Consider the following 19524-nt stretch of genomic DNA (forward strand, 5'->3'; position numbering starts at 1 on the left):
CTACTGTGTGCAGCAGGGGTCCTGCCCTGGAGAAGCACAGTCTATGAGGGAGGTAAATACTCACACCCAGGAACCTACCGAGGAAAAAAACAGAAAATGTAACCCCCCAAAGAGACGACAGAGCACAGCCAAGGACAGTTCACACGCAAAAAGTCAAAAGCACAAACAAATAACCCCTGGCCTCTCCCTTGGTGACTGAGACCTAGGCCTGCCTGCCAGGGGCAGTGGCAGGGCCTGGCTCAGAGAGCTGTAGGAGGTCAGTGCGGCCACGATGGGGTCTGGCTTGCTTGAGACACCAACTCCGGAATCAGGATGACTGACTCCCCGTGTCCCTGCACCTGTGGGGATCAGTCCCGAGAGCCCTGTGCTTCTCCATCACAGCTGCGAGGAGAACCTCCAGGCCTCCCGACAGCCCTCCCTTCCTGCATCATCGTACACAGTAACTTATGGCAGCGCCCAGGGAAAAGAGCCGGCTAGCCTCTGAAGGTGCTTTCCAGGGCAAGCGCTGTACGACCACGAAGGAAGAGACCACCGTTAGCAAGCCCCGGCCGCCCCCCTTCCTCTGTAAGGAAACCTGCATTCAGAACACTGTGCGAGTGGGACCCTGGCTTAGCACCTACTGGCCCCACCAGCAGCCCCAGCTCAGACACGCCTGCTCAGATCCACCATCCCCACCTCTGCTCATATGTCCCAGACCAACGGCCAGGAAGCCCTTTCTGCGGGAAAGCCCACAGCCCCCCGGCTGCTGGCCGTCTTCGGCAGCGCCCGCAGCACTGTGGTGCTCCTGCCGAGCCTTCAGATTTAAGGGAACCTGGGGAAAAATTTAAACCAGAAAGAGTATTTCCCTCTCTTTTCAAATTCAGGGACTCAAAGCACCTGCGATCCCAACCATCACTAAGGAACCAAAAGACCTTCCGGTGTGGTCACCGGCAGCTATGCCAGGACCAGAACCTGACTGCCCATCACCAGGCCCTGAGCAAGCCTGCCCGGTCCAACGTCTCACACGGGGCCAACTCTCAACTTTCATTCATCGTCTGCCACAGAGGCTACAAGACCTCGAAACTGTAAACTGCAACGGAAGTCAAAAAGCTAGGGCCCAGCAAGGTCTTGGCAGGGTTGAGACAGACACCAAGAATCCATGCTGGGAGGCTGCTAAGAGAACCAAAGCCAGGCTGGCCCTGTCATGGCCTTGCCACCAGCCTGGCGCAAAAAAAGGAACCAGCTGTTGTCATTCTGACACAACATTCTTCTCCTAAGAAAAAATACCGAGTGGTCCAGGGAGAGGGAAGGTGTGCTATGTCCCAAGTCAAACCTCACTTCAGCCTCAGGTTCTGTCCAAGTGACCACTGGCCAAAATGTGGCTCACAGGCTGACTACCATCTTGCTGCTGCAGAAACAAAGTAAGTATATAAACGCCAAAGTTGACAAAAATGTAAAACAATCCTTGTTATTAAAAAAAAAAAAAACACGGGTCAGGAATCAGGGCTAGGGTTAACACAGTGCCCTGGCTCCGCACTCAGGAGCTGTGTGACGTTGGCAAGTTACTTAAACCTCTCCGGGCTCCGTTCTATGTATGTAAAACAGGAAGGCCAATACCTAGTCCCGAGAGACTGCTGTGAAGACTACGTGAGTTAAAGAACGGGAAACCATCCCGTCAACCAAACAGGCCTGTCGAAACAGTGGCGAAGCCAATGAAAGTAAAGACGACCAGGAGCTGGAAACGAGTTAGCAAAGGGTCACACTTCGCTCTAGGAAGGCGCCCCCCCGGAAACCCGCCTGCAAGCCCGGGGCCTCCCAGCTTCTGCGCGAGGCCTCCCGCGCCCGCAGGCGATCACCGCCGCCCGCCAGCCCGGGGCCAGTGCGGCGCAGGCCTCGCACCGCTGGGCAGGCCGCAGACAAAGCGCGAGACGCCCGGGGCGGCCCTCCGGCCGGGGCGCAACAGACACCCGGGAAGCTGCGGCCCAGCACGTACCCGGAACCTCACGCCCCGCCGGCCGCTACCGGGCGCTCGCCGCCACTGCAGCAGCCGCCGCCCGAACGAGAACCACGACTAGGCCCGAACGCCGCCGCCGCCACCGCCGCCGCCGCCACCGCCGCCGCCGCCACCGCCGCCGCCGCGCGCTCCTCGACCCGGAAGTGCATGGAGCCGGCTTCCGGGGTCCTTCCACCCCGCCCTTGGCGGGAACCACTGGGACCAGGGAGGGGAAGAAAGGCCTGAGGTGGAAGAGAGAGCCGCTCCCTGAGCTTGGGGATCTCGAGGCTTTGGAAACACTGTTTAAAGCGTTATCACAGTCCAAAGAGACAAGCTGCTCGGAAGAACTTGAGGTTTCTAAGTGCCTGCCTTTGGGCTGTTATGGGACTGCCCCTCCGTCGGGAAGCTGGTACAGTCCGACCCTACGCCCGTCGCCCAGGGCGAATGGGAGCGGAAGCCTGGCACACCTAGGGTCCCGCCCCCAGCCAGGGTCCCGCCCCGTGCGATGGCCCCGCCCCCAACCCGGGTCCGGCTCCACGCGGCGCCCCCGCCCCGCCCTCCCGCCACCCCCCTTCCCATCCCTCAGACGCCAAGCGTGAGCTGCGGAGAGCCGTGCCGGGACGGCCTGGTGGCGCTCCAGTGACGAGCAGCTTTGTGCCGTCCGTTCACTCCGACCAAACACTGATGGACCCTCTGCTCGGGCTCCGCCAGGCGCTGAGCACAGCGAGGACAATTCCCCAGTCCCGTCTTGTCCAGACACAATAAACAATGAACGTTGCGAATCTCTGCGCCGCGTGGTGTGTGAGAAGCTGATTCGTGCTCTGATAAAAAGGGCAGAATCCGGGGCTCCGGGGGCAGGAGGACTGGCCAGTGGTAGTTAGCGGGTGAGACGTGATGGCGGAGGGAGCAGCCGTGGGGAGAGCTCGGAGAAGCTGCCGGGACCACAGAAGGGAGGCCCGCGAAGTGGGGCCGGGCGGGGAGCGGCACGGGAGGGTCCTGAGCAGGGTGACAGGCGCTGGCTGATAGGATCCCCCGGGCGGCAGCGGGTGAACAGAATGGAGCAGCGGAGGCGGGCCTGGGGGACCAGTGGGGAGGCCTCTTTGGCCAACCCCCCTTCAGGGACCCCCGTGGTGCCGGCTGGGCTGGGGCAGCGCAGGTGCGGGAAGCGATCCGCTCCTGGTAGATTATGAAGACAGAACCGAGGGGGGCGCGGTTGTTGAGGAGTTGGATGTGAGATGCCAGGTAAAAGGGGAAACCAGGAAGGGCTCCTGGAAGCCAGGGGAAGAAGGCGCATCCAGGAGGACGCCTGTGTGGAGAGAGGTGGGAGTCACCGGTGACCCGGAGGATAGCAGCGCTGGGGGGCCGGGCAGCTGGAGGCGGTTTAACGAGAAGGCGAGCAGAGTGACGGCCGGCGAGCACCAAGCGGGAAACAAAAGTGGAGGCAGCTGGGAAGAAGGCCACCGAGAGAAGGTTGTTTTGTTTTTTCTTTATATGAGGGGAGAAATAACCCGCGTGCTTACAGGATCCGGAAAGGACTTTGCAGAAAGGAAGAATGGATGGTGCCAGAGAGGTGAGGGACTCTGGAGGGAATCTTCTCTGTGGGTGTGTGTGTGTGTGTGTGTGTGTGTGTGTGTGTGTGTGTGTAGCGCTGGCACAGCATAGTACCTCTTGGGTGTCACCCAGGCCAGGTACCCAAATCCGGACACTTTAGCTCTCAGCGTAAGTATGGATCTTGTGACCTCGGAAGAGTTTCTCAATTCCTCTGTGCCTCGTTGGCTATAAAATAGTGATATGGAGGGCTGGATGGGTGGGGTCCAGCATGGTAAACACCCTGCACCTCCCCCTCCCTCTCAGCTTGGTCTCAGCCAGTGTCGGCCCTTCTGCACACACATGCCTACCTGCCAAAGACCACTAGATATGAGGACACCGCCCAGCAGAGGATCCCAAATCTGGGTGGGTGGGAGCACGCCACTAAAGCTCCTGGGAAGGAATTGGACAAGCAGCTTGGAGCCCCCTTGGAGCAGGATCAGCCCCTCCTACCCTCACCTGCAGCTGCTCTTGAGGCCTGCTGGAAGATTGTCATAATAAACACATGCAGGGCTTCCCTGGTGGCGCAGTGGTTAAGAATCCGCCCGCCAATGCAGGGGACACGGGTTCAAGCCCTGGTCTGGGAGGATCCCACATGCCGCGGAGCAACTAAGCCCATGTGCCACAACTACTGAGCCCGCGTGCCACAACTACTGAAGCCTGCACGCCTAGAGGCCATGCTCCGCAACAAAAGAAGCCACCGCAATGAGAATGCACACCGCAACGAAGAGTAACCCCCACTCGCCACAACTAGAGAAAGCCCGCATGCAGCAACGAAGACCCAACGCAGCCAAAAACAAATAAATAAAAAAAAGAGAGAGAGAGAAAAAAACCTGTACCTTGCAGCCCTCACTGGGCCCTGGTGCATGCTGGCACACCCTACTCCTGCCCCTCGCAGGCCCAGGCAGGCCCAGACACAGGATGCATGCTCCTCTCCTCGTGTGCACAGGAGGGTGGAGCTGGACAGGGAGCTCCCTTGGTTCTGTCCAGCCCAGGTCAGCCCCGTCCCCTGCCATCAGTCCTGCACAAACACACAGGGCCAGAGCCGGGGAAAGGAGACAGGCAGGGCTGTGATCCCTAACTTAGGAAGGCAGGTGTATCAGTGTCCTAGGGCAGCCACAACAAATGACCACAGACTGGGGGGCTTAAAACCACAAATTTCTTCTCTCACAGTCCAGGAGGCCAGAAGTCCAAAATCTAGGTTGACAGCTGTGCTTTCTCTGAAATCTGTAGAGGGAATCCTTTGTTTCTGCTTCTGGTTTTTTGGTCCTTCAGTCTTCCGTGGCTTATGGCAGCATCACCCCAATCTCTGCCTCGGTCTTCGTATGGCCTTCCTCCCTGTGTGTCTGTAGCTTTCTTAAAAGCACACTTGTCTTTGGATTTAGGACCCACTCAGATAATCCAGGATGACCTCATCAAGCTGCAAAGACCCTTTTTCCAAGTAAGGTAACATTCACAGGGTCTAGGCATTTGGATATAACATAACTTTTTGAGGGACCACCATTCAGTACACTTCAGAGGGTGATAAAGGGTGCATTTGGAACCAGCAGGACTGAGGGGGCACTGCTGGAGGTCGTTCCAGCAGGGCAAGGCAGGAACTGGGAGTCACCCTGATTTCTGGCCTGTCCCTGTCCCCGAATCCCAGACTTCTCCCCTCCAAACCTCTGTCTGTCTGTCCGCCCCCAATCACGCCCAGTCTTGAAGGTGCAGGCCCTGCCCACAGGGTCCACACCCAACACCCTGCACTTGAACTTCTATACTCAGGCTTCATGCTCCCAAGGTCCCAGGCAGGGTCAGATGTCTCCCTGGAGACCCACACTCGGCCACCCGGGCAACAGTTTTGAAGGAAGAAATGAAATGACCAAGATGGTGGGAAGGGTGCAGGAGGGGCCCACACCGGTTTTGTGGCAACTGGTGGGCTCCAGCCCAGGCTTAAGTGGGCTCCGGGGAGGACAAGAGTGGGGTAGTGAGCTGGGGGGCAGGAGGGCTGCAGGAGAGCAGCCGGGGTGGCTGATGCTGAGGAGGTACTGTCCCTGGGCCAAGTCGGGGGCAGAGGGGCCCTTTGTAGCTGCCTGGAGCAGGGAGAATGGGGTCCTCCAGGGAGGGCCAGGCTCTGAGGCAGGTGCCAGAGACTCTGGTTGACTTGAGGGAGGTGGGCAAACGGGAGAGTTCTTGCTTACTTTGGAGGGGACACAAAGGTCTTAAGAGGACCTTAACCCTAACCCTAACTCTCCAGACTGGATGGTGGAGAACAGGAGGGGCTCGGGCACCTCTCTGCCTGATTAGGGGTCCGGATGACCCATGATTCTGCCTCAGGGAGGCTGCGAGGGGAGTGTGAAGAGAAGGGGCCAGGGCCACGACTCCCCTGGCTGCTACCTTGGGGCTACACCAGAAACGGATGACTCCAGGTCTGAAACGCTCCGTTCCCTTGGTTTCTACAATTTTCAATGCCCGGACAGGACAGGTCAGAGGACGGGGGCAAGCTGCCGAGGGCCCTGCGCTCCGTGCCGGGGCCCCTCCGGACAGGAGTGACCAGGAGTCCCCAGGGCCGGCCCGCGGGTGTCGCGGGTCAAACCAGGCAGAAGCGGAGCCCCCTCAACGCCAGCCAGACCGCCCCGGAGTGGGTGCAGGAGGCGCGGCCAGTAGGTGGTCGCGAGGGCACGGTCCGGCTTACGTGTGCCGGAGCCCGGCCTTCCCGGGGAGGGGCCCGGCTCGCGCGGGCCGAGGATGCCGAAGCGCCCGGGCTGTTCCACCGCCGGGGCCGGCGTGGGTAGCGCCTCGGGTCGTACCACCTGCACCGGCCGGCGGGGGAGCTGCCCCGGGCGCCAGGCGGCGACGCGGCGCCCGCAGGCCCCGCCCGGCAGGTGGCGGCCCCGCCCAGAGGCCGACGTGCGGAGAGGAACGCGCCGGCCGCGCCCGCGAGGCGCCGCGCGACGGTGGGCGCGGCGTCCCGTCCCCGGCTCTCACACAGTGGCTGCGGCGCGGCAGGGCGGGCCCGGCTCGGCCGGCCATTGGCTGCGGGACCTGTACATTTGCATACGGGCCGGGCGCGGAGCGCGGAGCCGGCGGGGGCGCGAGGGGGCCGCGGCCGCCGCCGAAGTTGGGCAGAAAGCCGGCGACGGCCCCGTGCCGGGGTCGCAGGTGACGCGCGAGGGGTCCCAGGCCGGCGGGCGGGAGCTCGGACCGGGCAAGGGCAGCGGGATCGGACAGCCAAGTTGGAGGGGAGGGAAGGGTCGGGGGCTTGGGACGACCCTTCCGCCCGCACGGCGGTCCCTCCAGGCGCAGGGCAGCCACTGCCCACCGCACACTGCGCTGCTCCGGACCCACTGTGCGTGTGACAGCGGCTGATCTGTCTCTGGGCTGCGCGACCGCCCCGTCCCCTCTGTGACCCTGCAGGGCAGGGGACGGCCACATCGGGTCAGAGGGCGCGCGCCAAGGCGGGTGGTGGGCAAAGGCGCCCCGTGGACTGGGTGTGCTTTTCTGCGACCAGCAGTGGGCTGAGGGAAAACGGGGGACATTCAGGGAACTTCGCTGTCCTCCTCACGAGGGGGCTCAGGTTGGACCAGATGCCCTCTTGGAGGGAACTCTCTTTCCCTTGTGTGTCTCAGGGTGTCAGGATGTGCAGGGTTCCTGGGACCGCCTTCCCGATGTCGCCAAGCTTAAGGCAGTCCTGGGCAGGCACGGGTGCCGGGGTTCGACCCTTGGACATTGGGACAAGGACCTCCAGAACCAGCCTCTTGAGGGCTACCTCTGAGGACTTCCTTGAGGACAGTGGTGACAGATTTGACTTTTCTGTGCACTCTGCCACTTCAGCGGGGCCGCTAAGGGAGGCGGGGCTCTGAAGACCCTTTTGTGGCACCCCTGACACACCCTCCCAGGGGCGGGGGCTCCTGGAGGCCCGCTTTCCTGTTAGGGATTCTTGAGTTCACCGTGAAAATCCTGTGGTTGTGGAGCCGGCCCAGAGCAGCCTCTGGGCCTGCAGACGCCAGGAGGCCAGCAGCAGGCTCTGTCCCCTCTCCCAGGTGGTGGGGGCTGATGGTTGGGGCAGCCTGGTGGGGAGGTAGGCTTAGTCGGGGCCTTGTGTGGACTCGGACTCCCCTTTGGAGGGACCCTGTCCTAACTGATGGTCGATGTGGTGTGCTGAGTGTCACACCCAGCAGGCTTGGCAGGGCCAGGTTCCGCAGGTGGCAGGGAGGCTGTTGGTGGCTTTGGGGCTGAGAACCAACAGAGCTGATTTGCTGCCACTGGGTGATGACTTACTCTGGGCAGCCGTCTGTGAACCCTGGTGTTCTCAGCCAGCCCTGGAGGGCCCTGCTGTGCGGGGCGGGGGGCAAGCAAGAACTCTGAGGCCAGTCGGGGCACCAGTGCCTTCCCCCCAACCCAGTCTGGCCCTGTGGAGCGACAGTGAGGATAGCTGCCCGGTACTCACAGCAGGCAGGGTCCTGCCCTGCCATCCACTGGTTTGATGGGAGCTGGGCCTTTCGTCACCTCAACACCTTTCACATCATTGTTTTCAAAGTACAGTTTAAAACTCAAAAGTAAACTTCAGCAACTCAAGGATTTGCTTAGTGATCTGAAGCACTTCTGGCAACTTTCGGGGGGTGTGGAATTTTGTTCACCTGGAACAGCCTCAGAGGAAGGTTCTGCCTGAGGACCCTCTCTGAGCTGGAGAGGGCTGTCAGCGTCCTCAGAGGCAGCCTCAGGCCAGGGGCAGGTCCCTGCCAGTGACTTCAGAAGGAACGGGTGTTCCCTGAAAACAGACGCGGAGACCGGGGGCCTTAAGTCCGCCCAGTTCTGTGTCTGCCGCCCTTTGGGGAGTGGGGAAGCCCACGACACTGGGAAAGGCATGGGCTGGTCCTCCCCTTTCCCCTGTGTGTGTAGGGTGGTCCCTAGATGGCACCTGGCCTTGCCCTCTGCTGGCCTACGTGCTCAACTTGGGAGATGACGCCGTGCTAAGGCTCAGGGCTGGTACCCAGCGGTCCATCCAACCCTCTGGAGCACAGGTGGGGGCTACAGGTGAAGGGAGCAGGCCCCTCGGACAGTCCCCAGTCCTCCCACCCAGGGCAAGGCCTTACTGGCCCGTGCACTCCAGGCTGCACCCTGTGTGGCCTGTGCTTGGCCCTATCTGGAGTCACAGGTCAGGAAGGAGTGTGGACAGGTGAGGGGATGGGCTGGGGGCTCCACAGAGGAAGCCGGGGCCAGATCCCTTTTGCCACCAGGCCCGTGCAGCCACTCCCATCCCTGCTGCAGCTCAGGCAGGAAGTACCGGCTCCTGGTTACTCCCATAAGCTGTGTGCTTGGTGGTTTCCTTGCTCCTTGCACTCAGGACTTCACGTCCCCTACTGTCGGCCCCAAAGGAAGTGGGGAATGCCAGGCACGGCTCAGGGGCCACCCCAGAAGAAGGCTGAGTCCATCCCAAAGTTGCCCTCCCCCAAACTAAGCACGAAGACCCCTGTGATCTAGGCTGTCCCGTCCCCTGTTCCTCAATACACATGGCTGCACCCAAGCCTCAGAGCCCCCAGGTTCTGACCGGCAGAGCTCTCCCATCCCAGCCACAGCTCTCTGAGCTGGGAGCCTGTGGCCCACCCCAGGACCAGGGCTGTGATTTGGACCTCGCCCTGCCCCAATTTCAAGGCTGCAGGCATGCAGCTGAGGCTTCATGCCCACCTGGGGAGTGGAGGTGGGCGGCACACCCTCCAGGGGCCAGCAAAGCTCCCTGGGCCTCGCAGACCCAGGAGTTCCCGCAAGCTCTCAGACTCAGGAAACCTGATGGACGGGTCTGGCGCGTCCTCGAGTCCTCATATCCAGGAGCCACCCCAGAGCGGGCAGAGCTTTCTGCTGCTGGTGGGGAGCAGGCCAGAGAGGGAAGCCAGGAGGAGGAGGGGTCCAGACAGAAACCTAGGTCAGTGCTGAGGCTGCTTCAGGCGCCCAGCACCACTCCAACCCCAGGCTCAGGTTGCCAAGGAGAGAAACACCCCCCCCCACCCCCTACCCCCACACACCAACAGGGAAGGGCCACCCCCCCAGGGGGTGGGTGGACACAGCAGCCTGAAATGTGAGCCCCTGGGAGCTCCAGCTTTAGACCAACTGATGACTGGTCCCTGGGAAACCCCCATCTCAGGATCTTTGGCTGCTGCCAGCCCCAGGCAGCTCAGGGGACTATGCAGGGACCCCACAGACCCTGCCCATTGCAGCCTTGGGACACACTTAAGCCACGTGGGGCAGTTTATTGAGGTTTTAGTGTCGGGGTGGGAAGGCAGCACACACACGCGTGTGCGCGCACCTGCACACACACGGATGTGGGGAAGGATGCCTCCCACACGCAAGTGCATACCTACAGGCTGAACACAGGGTGGTCCGTGCACCTCCCTTCCCCAGCAAGGAGCTGTGGCCTTTGGGGCCTAGTGATTTCTGGGCTAGCCATGCCCCGTGCTTCTCCAGGGGTCTGCGCAGATTTGACAAGGCCTAGAGCAAGAGTCCTCAGCCTTCCCCTGCCCACTGAAGCAGAAGCCCTAGGGCTCCGAGGAGTCCCACCTCAGACCCAGGGTACCAGGGCTTCCCACTGCATGGTGGAAGGAGTCCTCTGTGGCCCCGAGCTCGCCTTCTGTCATCCAGGCTGGGCTGGCCTTGGCTGCCCTTGCTCACGTCATCAGAGCCAGGGCTGGGCTGGCACTGGACGTCCACTCGGGGGCGAGAGCTGCTACCTCCAGGAGTTCTGCCTCATGGGGGTGACTGTGGGGAAGACATGGGCTGAGAGGGCTGCGGGGGCCACAGAAGGACCTCATCCCACCCACAGTGGGGGAGACAGACATACTCTCTGGGCTCAGGCTGGACACTAGGGCTGGACTTGGGGGGGCTCCCGGCAGGGGCTCTTCTCTGGACGGAGGCAGAAGATCCTGTGGGAAGAGCGGGTCAGCTTGGAGCTGGGCTGGGCCTCCCGCCAACCTGGCCGCCCTCCAGAACCGCTCTGACCTGCGTGCCAGGGGGAGCCCCGTCCGGCCGTGGGGACGGGGACAGTGCAGCCCCCGTCTGCCGGATGAACTGCTGCAGGTTACACTGACGCAGCTCCCGGTTCAGCTCCTCCAGCTCCTGGGCCTGGGCCTAGGGCACACGGGACCCTCAGAGGCGCACGGCCGTGGAGCCGCACGGCCTCACGCTCTCCCTCGTCTGATCCTGAGACCAACACCCAAATCCACCCTGCGATGGAGGAACTGGCAGGGGTGCGGGGTCCAGCGGGCTCACCTGCAGGGCGTGCTCAGCAGCCTCGAGAGCCCTGCCCACCAGGGCAAGGCTGCCCTGCACCTCCACACTCTGCCGCTCCTGGGCGGCCAGGTCCTGGCGCAGGCGTTCTGCGACAGACGCTGTGGGTGAGGGGGGCCCAGGGGCCTCTGCGGCCATAAGTAACTCGGCCTCCAGGGCGCGGGTCTGGGCGTCCAGGGCCTGCAGCCGAGCGGCATGCTCAGCCGTGGCCGCGCTCAGCGCCTGCAGGCGGGCCTGCCCCTCGTGCTCCCGGGCCTGCTCCCGCCGCAGCTCCTGCTCCCAGAAGGCCTCCTGGCCCAGCTCCGCTGCGTTCCGGCGCACCGTTCGCTCCAAGCCCTGCAGGTCCGCGCAGCAGCCCGGCATTGGTGCTACGGGACCCACAGGCTCAGGGGGCACAGGGCCGGGGGCCAGCCCAGGGAGCCCCAGGCTGAAGGGCAGTGCTTTGCAGGGCTCACGGTCCAGTGCTGGTCGAGGCTTTGGGGGAAGGCTAGCTCGTATTGGGCAGCGCTCAGGGGGAGGGCAGCTGTCTGAGGAGGGCCTCCCAGCGAGGCTGGGTCCTGTCCGCCTCAGGACAAACTGGACATCGCTGGCAAACTGTCCACAGGTCGCCTGGGCACCCACGGGACACTCCTGGGGTAGCAGCTGCCGTTCCTTCTCTCTGAGACGCTGCACAAGCACGAAGCGGCCTGTCTGGCCTGGGGTAGGGGGGAGGGGTCAGTCAGCCCACATCCCTTACCGTCTGTCCACCTGGCTTGTGCAGTTGGGGGCAGGCAAGAGGGATCAGCAGCAGCCCCACCCTCCTCGGGGCACCCCAGGTGCACCTGCTGGGCCCATCCGTGCTTCAGGGGACTCACCTATCGCTTGGGCCAGTGCGATGACCACTTCCTGACAGGTGGTCTGCTCTGAAACCCCACAGACCACACGCTGGATGCCATCCACCCACACCTTCAGCTCCATGGCCGCCAGCCCTGAGAGCATCCCTGTCCTGCAGGGAGGGTGAAGGCCACAGGGTCAGGCCCTGCCTGGCCCCAACACAGCCTGGCCCCGCTCTTCCTCCTTGAGGCCTGCCCCTCACCCCCTGAACTGGCTCAGGACTGCTGCCCCTCAGCGTCTGCTGCCCAGCCCCACCTGCAGGCCGCGCATTCCTGGGAGTGGGGTAGCAAAGACCAGTGCCCCCCAAAGGGGGAACCAGTGTGCCCTCCCGCAGCGCTCGGAGGCTTCCCCACTTCCCAGCCTGCTCTCGCCCCGCCCCACTCCCGGAACAAGGCAAATCATTAACCAGACCCAGCCACCTGGCTCGGAGGGTACAGCCCCTCCCGCGGGGCGTCCGCCCGCAGACCTCGGCCCTCCAGACCCACCGCACCCGGCACGGTCGGCCCCTCCCCACTCCCGCCCGTCCCCGCGATCGCCGCGAGGCCGCTGTCCCCGCCCGGGGCGGGTGCAGGTGCGGCGCGGCCCCCACGCCGGCCTGGCTTGCGCCCCTCCGTCGGAATCGCCGTCCGGGGCCGCTCCCTGCGCTCTGGAAGTTCCGGGACCCGGCGCAGCTCACCTGGACGCTCGCCTGCCTCCGGAATCCGGACGCGAACTGGCTGCTGCCAGGCGCCGGGCGCCGCCGCAACCTGCCGCCTACAGCACCGCGGGAGCGCCCCGGCCCGCCACCCCATTGGCCCACGGCCGGAGAGCCCCGCCCCGCACACTTCCATTGGCTTCGCGACGCGCACTGCCCGCCCCATGCCGACGCCCATTAGCCACCTACTCTGAGCCTCGCCCCTGGCCCTCCCCATTGGCTCCCCGCCCGCCCCGCCCCCGGCGGCGCCCAGGTGTGGGCGGGGCTCCGGGGAGCAGCGGAGCGGACAGAGCCCGGGTCCACGCACGCCCCAAGCCCGAAAGCAACACGGAAGCGCGTCCCAGACCGCGGTCGCAGGCGGCGCGTGGGGCAGGTGCCTGGCCGCGCTCCATGATTGACTTCCGCAGAAGCCGCCCAGTCTGAGGAGCCTCCCGCCTAGGGAGGGGGCGCCAGCCTGGGACCCCGCGAGCCCGGCCTGCGCCCAGCGGAGCCGCGGAGCCAGAACCGCCCTTCCCCCGGCCTGATGGGCCCGCGTCGGCTCTTAGCGGGAGGCAGTGGAGCTGGTTGGCCGCTGTTCCTCTCTGGCTGCTGCCAGGCTGACAATCCTGGTGGGTGAGGGGGCCGCCCAGAGGTTGCCTGGGACAAAGGCCCTGGACTCTTTGAGGTTCCTTCCCCCCACCCTTTCCTGCCCTCAGTGGGGCCCGATGCCTGCCCAAGCTGTGGACACGCTCCTGCACCAGGCCAGTCCTGCCAGGAGACCCCAAGCCAGCGCAGCAGCCAGGGCCCCTCGTAGCCTCAATGCTATATCTGTGTGGCCCAGCGGCAAGGGCATCCAGAGGCTGTACTCGCCCAATCAGACGGCCATGGGCGGGGGTGGGGGGTGGTGTCCTCCCTCCCACCACAAGCCCTACCAAAAGCAAAAGCTGAAAGTCTGAATGAATGAATGGTGAAGGAATGAAGGTGGGGGGGGCAAATACTGGAGGGCGTGAGTCTAATGGGTCAGGTCTGGGGCCTCACTTTTGTCCAGAGGCGCGGGTGAGGGGACCATTGTCATCGTTATGTAAGTGTCCCCAGGCCTCCCTGCAGTTGCTCGAGTGGTGGAGGTGGATGGGGGAAGGGGAAGGGGAGGCTTCTCTCTTGGTCAGGTAAATGGGCACCAGCCGCTATGGGCACAGAGGCCATAGGAGGAACTCAGGAGGGGTTCCACTGCTGGTTAGAGCTCAGCAAGCCCCTCCGCCAGGTTCTCCGAGCTCTCACCTGCCTCTCCCTCCTCCCCAGTCAGCTCAGGCCCCAGTGAGTCCTTTTGAAGGCAGGGATTGTTTTTTTCTTATTTACCTTATATTCTCACGAAGGCCATCCTGCTGGCCTGTGGACACACTCACAGGGCAGCAATGCCACCAATACCCACTGATCACCATGGTCAGGCTGGGGAGGGACGGTGGGAACCTGCCCCAGCGTCGGTTGGAGGTGTTGGGCTGAGCTGGGGACCATGGCAGACCCTACTGGTCACTCTGTGTCCTCTGGGCCTGTGGAGGTTAGCTGGGCAGTAGCTCAGCCTCTCACAGTTTCTCCTTCGGGCTGGACAAGGAGGGGGCCCAGGGTCCACTCAGGGCCCCGGTCTGGGGTCTCCCTGGAGGCTCCTGGTAACAAACGGCCCCTCCCCTTCTGGGTGCTGGTATCCATGGCAACAGTGTAGAGCGTTTCTCTCCCCAGGCCTGCTTGGATTTCAGGCCTCAGGTGAGTGTTGGGGGGGGAGGGCCCTGGGTCTGCGGGGGACAGGGACATCACCGGCAAAGGACTAGCACCTTTGGGGACACTTGCACTAGGCCGGGGGGCAGGATTACAGCTTCTGGAGGGCAAGGGTGACAGGGGGGAGATGAGAGGGAATGTGTGAACGAACACCCAAGTGACACGGTGCCAGGGGTGGGGGTGACCTGCTGCCCTGGCCTGGTCAGAAACACGCAGGTGTGGACACCCACGTGACTGGCAGTGTGCTTTCCTGTGGGGCAGACACACACACACACACACACACACACACACACACACACCCCTTCTCGGAGAGTGACGCCCTGTGAACCAGCAGTGCCATCTTGGGGCTGCCATACACACGCACGTGCGCTGGCCACGTAAGGAGAGCCCTGCAGGGGTGCCCACACACGGGACCCAGGGCAGCCCTACCATCCTTCCTCTGAACTCCCTCAACATCAAGAATGGCCCCTGAGTCTTGTCAGGAGGCTGAAGATGCCGAGGAAAAGGCTTTCCCATCCCTGGTGGACCGAGAACTGGTCAGCGGCCACGTGGGGCCCCCAGCCAGCGCCTCTCCTGACCGTGGGGCTCCTGCATGCCCTCAGGACACCAAGCCCAGCTCCACCAGGATGGTCTCCTCTGTCAACCCGCAGTAAGGAGGGGAGGGGGGAGGTCAGCCACTTGGGCCAGGCCAGCCAGAGAGCAGGGCCTGATCAAGCGGAAGGTGCGCTGGCCTTTCAGGTCTGCCCCGGAGTCCCTGGACCCCCGCACTCTGCGGCTGCTGTGGAGGCAGCGAGAACTGGAGATCCAGGCCCTGCGGTGGGCGATCGAGAACCACCGGGAGGCCCGACACTGCCGTATCCTGCAGGAAGTGGCTGGGCTTCCAGCCGAGAGGTCAGCAGCATATACTGCTGGTCCCCCGCCTGCCCAGTCCCCGTGCCGACCCTAACTCCGAGTTCATGTCTGACTCCAAAGTCCACTGCCAAGACCGCAGCCCTGACCCTGGCCCTGATCTTCGCCTCTAGCCCCTGTCCTTACCTGGCCCTGAGCCCCCCACCACCAGCCCTGAAGAAGTTAATATACTGTAAAGCCACCCAGACCCTAATCCCGAACATGTCTGTGGGTGCTGAACCCAACCTGGACGCCACCTCCAGCCCAGACCTCTTCAGGGCCTGACCTGGCCTGGCCCAGTTGCACTCTGTGCCCTCAGGCCCCTAAAGACAGTGAAGAGGAGCCCCTCCTTCTCTCCTTGGCTGCCGACCCAGAGGTGGGGGCTGCTGAGATTGCCCTTTCCCCCAGGAGCTCGCGCAGCCGGGAGCTCTTGCAAAACCAGGTCCAAAAGCTGACTCTGGAGTTGGAAGAGCAGAAGGGACAGGCCCAGCTGGTGAGGGGCAGGTGGGATCAGGGAGTGGGGTGCGGACGGGGGGCTGAGGGGGCAGGCAGGGGTTGGCCTTGGCCGGCAGGGTCTGCAGAAGGCCCCGCCCTCCCCGAGCAGGAGAAGGCACACCTGGAGGAGCGGCTGCTGCAGACCAGAAACACGCTGCGGCAGCTGGAGGCAGAGTTGCAGGCCTTGCAGAAGTCCTGCCTCCTGCAGCTGGCCCGCTCCTCCTGGGTGGGCCGCATGCTGCGGTCTTCCACGGGCAGTGTGGAGGTGAGCCTGGCCTCTGGGCGCCCCCCCACCCCCAAGTCCGCCCTCCTCGGTCTTCCCTCCGACAGCTAGCATGTCCCCTTGAGACTGGCGCTTCCGCTGCGGGTCCCTGGGCTGCCTGGGAGGCCTGCCCCCCTCAGGCTGCCTCTGGAACCGGGACTGAGGCCTGGGGCAGGGAGGAGCTACAAGCCCTGTAGTCCCTGACACCTGATACTTAGCAAGTGTGTGCCTCAGGCACTGGGGAGGTCAGAGGGGAGAGTGACCTTGGGCAGAGGGGAGCGCTTCCCCCCAGCCTGCTGCCCCTTTTGCAGGTGGTGACGGCAGAGACCCTGATGGGCCCCAGTGACCTCTCTGAGAACGATCGGCCCCCCACTGCTGGGGTGGTAAGCGAGGCCCTCCAGGTGTGTTCTTGGCTCTGCAGTCCTGCGGGAGGGTCAGGTCATGTGCTTCTTGCTCCCTGGCCAGGGTTTCCGGCTGGAGAATGTGGACTGGAACAGCATCGCCCACCGGTACCCCAACCTCTTCACCAACCTCGAGTCCAGCTCAGATCAACAGTAACTGCACTGGGTGGGGACTCCCTAGGGGTGAGGGGAGGGGAGGGCTTGCCTTGGTTGGTATGGACCAAACTCCAAGTTCCACCCCTTAGTGTCCCTGGACAGGTCACTTAGAAGGGAAAGGGCTCTGGGCCCATCTCTGTCCAGCCATGAGCCCTTTGCCCAGGCTGGATCCTAGGGACTGGGGCCACAACTTGGTGTGCCCTGCCCTCTTTATGGAGGCTGGATGGGGGCAGGGCTGGGGTCCAGGAGCTGAAGCCACGGGCAGCGAGCTGATCTTGGCCTGCAGGCACCCCCGGGTCCCGCCGCTCCTGGAGCTCCCACCAGCCACACAGCCTGACCAGTGGAACTCAGAGCTGTACTGCCAGCAGAGGGAGCATCGTCTCAAGAGCGTTGAGTGGAGCTCCCTGCCCCTGGTGGGCACCAGCAGCTCCGGGGGTGCCGATTCTGAGTCCAGCAGCTGCCTGCTGGCTGCACGTTACCATGTGCAGAAAGTGACAGGGGACCCTCTCCAGGCGCCAGGCCACACTGCTGAGCAGAAGGAGGCACAGGCACAGAGCCTCTGCGGGGACAGTCGAGCAACGTGGGAAGGTGGAGTGGGCGGGGCTCCCCTGGTTTCTCCCCCTCCCACCCCCGCGGGACTGTGATCTCTGCCCAAAGTCCTAAAGGGTGTCCCCCACCCTCTGGGCTTTCACAGTAGCCCAGTTTGAGGCAGTTGGGGCCTTTCCAGCCACATCCCTAGGGGTTAAGGTGGTCTTGGAGGACGACTGCTACCGCCTTTGCGCTCTGGCCTGAATCCACATTCCCCCACGTCCCAGCAAGTACTGCCAGGCGCTCCTCCGCTTCGCGCAGCCTCCTGGGTCCAGCCGTCTCCCCTGCGATCCGACCCTCACCTCATGCTGCTCCTCTCCCACGTGGAGCCTTAGGGCGCAGTGGGCCAGGTCTGGCCTCACCGGAGATGTCCCCAGTGGACCCTCCATATTGGGGTTCCTCTCCTGGACAGGCCGCCTCTCCCTGGATCTCCGGAAAACCCACTCGGACAGGCAGGGCAAGAATGGCCAGGAGCCTGAGTCCCGTGAGGATCCCCATCCCCGGCATTACGGGCGCTGTCCAAGGTGAGGACGGGAGCCAGCCCCGAGCGCAAGGGCGGGAGCAGGTCTCCTAGCGGGACCCCGGTGGGAAGGGCCCGAACATCTCGGCACAGCTCCCCTGCCCGCGCTCCCGCCCCAGCCCCACGGGCTCCTGCCTGAAGATCATGGCGGTGAGCCACCGCCGGAGGTTCGTGCGCATCCTCAACCAGTCGCTGGAGGAGACGGCCGACCTGGGTGGCTTCGTGCTGCAGCAGCTGGTGCACGACTTCCCCGTGTGCATGTACCGCTTCCCGCCCAGCACGCTGCTGGAGCCAAGGCAACACATCACGGTGCGCCCTGCTCTCCGCGCCCCTCGCGGCCCCGCCCCGGCCCCCCCGCCGCCGGCCCCTCACCCCTCACCGGCCGCCGACGCCGTCCCCAGGTGTGGGGCGAGGCGCCCAGCAGCACCAAGCGGCAGCCACCCTCCTCCTTGGGCCAGGAGCCCGTCCACTTCCACTCCAGCCGGGGCTGCGTGACCCTCCTCCTGAACCCCCAAGGCGAGGTCAGTGCGGATCCCAGCGAGGGTGGTGGGAAGGGCGGGCTTTGCAGGGTGGAGGTGACCACCGTGTCCCCCACGGCCCCGCAGGTCCTCAGCGAGCACCAGGCCGCTCACTGCGTGACCCCCGTGTGCAAGATCTTCGCCGACAACACCGACTTGTCCATCGACCGTTTCCCGCTCTCAGAGGCCCGGCCCGGTGCCGACCTCGCGGAGCAGCAGCCCCTGCCTCGACCCCCGCGCAAGGGTCGGGTGCAGGAGGCCCGGGCCGGGCGCCGGAGGCCGGGGTGAGGACCTCGGGTCCCCCAGTCCGTACCTTCTCCCCAGGCCCAGACTCGACAAAGACCCCAGACCCCCTGCTAGGACTGTCCCCCACCTCCCCAGGGCCCGCCCTTGCCAGGACCACCCTCCAGCTATTCAGGACTCCCCTCAGGTCCTCCACCTCCCCTGGCCCCGTCCCCTCCGGAACCACCCCTTCCCGCGGACAGGCTCTGTCTCTCACGACCCCCCTCACCGCCCTTCCCCCCAGGACGCGGGTCCAGTTGCCCCGCCTGAGCACCAGAAAGCTCCTCCGCCAGCGAGAGGGGCCAGCGCGGCCCGAGGGCGCCGCCGAGACCCACCCAGAGCTCCTGCCCGCCAGCCCCGTCCCCGTCCCCGGTGGGTGCGCAGCAGGGAGGGACGTGGAGGGAGGGGCGGACAGCGAGAAGGGGGCGGCCGGCCGACCCCACACCCTCATTGTCCCCCGCAGAGGCCGCGCTGGGCCTCGAGGACTGCCAGGCTAGGAAGGAACACAAGGTCCGGGTGAGCGCTGGCGCGGGCTTCCGGGCAGCCCCCGCCCCGCCCCGGCCCCGCCCTGCGGCCACTCAGGCTCCGCCCCCCCAGGTGCGCCGGAAGAGGGTGGACCGCGGCTGCCCGATGGTGGCGCTGTCGGTGCAGAGCACGGCCGAGAGCAGGTTCGGCTTCCGCTTCCTCAGCTGCCCGCCCATCACCGCGGACTCGCGCTGGCCGGTGTAGGGCCGGGCGGGGCGGCGGCACCGGCGCCTGTGCTCCCGCGTCTCCACGACTGTGGCTGCGGGGCGGGGCGGGGAGAAAGCGCCGGAGGCAGGCGGTGCCAGCTGCATAGTTTATTGAACCAACGCCGCCTACCAAGTAAACCGCATTTCTGTACACCTGAGAGTCGAAAATGATTCGCTTGGTTTCCGGGTATCCGGCCCCAAGAGGAGGGAGCTGGCCACCCCATCCCCGCGCGGGGAACCCCACAAGTCCACCAGGGATGGGAGGCGTGGTCGCACCCTGGTTGGCCTAGGGCAAGCGCCTCTGCTCGGGACCACGGCAACCCAAGGGTGGCTCAGAGCCCTGGGGCGGCTGGAGGGCTGGCCAGGGGATGGACAGGGCCCAGCTACAGCCACCTCGGCCTGGGCCCAGTCTGCTCTCTTCCAGGCCTGCTCCTCCAGGGAAGGCCAGGCCACACGGAAGAGGTGGGCAGCTGGGCCAGCGGTGGTGAGTTGGACCATCCTCTCCTGGGCTTTCCTTCTTCCCACCCTTGGTGGTCCCAACTCCTAAC

General features: G+C 64.4%; 2 protein-coding genes across 2 annotated transcripts; one reads left to right on the top strand and one right to left on the bottom strand.

Moving 5' to 3' along the window:
- Positions 1 to 10259: 10259 nt before the first annotated feature.
- Positions 10260 to 11797, bottom strand: RASSF7 (Ras association domain family member 7). Its single transcript, XM_065883076.1, has 5 exons — positions 11674 to 11797; positions 10802 to 11514; positions 10532 to 10660; positions 10374 to 10455; positions 10260 to 10291 (listed from the first exon to the last, which is right to left on the bottom strand). Exons 1-5 carry the CDS (start codon positions 11795 to 11797, stop codon positions 10260 to 10262), a joined length of 1080 nt encoding a protein of 359 aa, XP_065739148.1.
- A 572-nt stretch (positions 11798 to 12369) lies between these two features.
- On the top strand, positions 12370 to 18974 carry LMNTD2 (lamin tail domain containing 2; the record flags this gene model as incomplete). The annotated part of the gene is made up of 15 exons (XM_065882503.1): positions 12370 to 12434; positions 14659 to 14784; positions 14874 to 15026; positions 15432 to 15516; positions 15628 to 15783; positions 16092 to 16160; positions 16246 to 16334; positions 16624 to 16917; positions 17153 to 17449; positions 17565 to 17754; positions 17847 to 17966; positions 18051 to 18247; positions 18490 to 18604; positions 18651 to 18761; positions 18843 to 18974. Coding segments are annotated over 15 exons (2199 nt in total), but the record flags the coding sequence as incomplete, so codon positions are not given.
- Between the last annotated feature and the right edge of the window lie 550 nt (positions 18975 to 19524).

The sequence above is a fragment of the Phocoena phocoena genome, chromosome 8, assembly GCF_963924675.1.
Source record: "Phocoena phocoena chromosome 8, mPhoPho1.1, whole genome shotgun sequence".
In the NCBI taxonomy this organism is placed as follows: domain Eukaryota; kingdom Metazoa; phylum Chordata; class Mammalia; order Artiodactyla; family Phocoenidae; genus Phocoena; species Phocoena phocoena.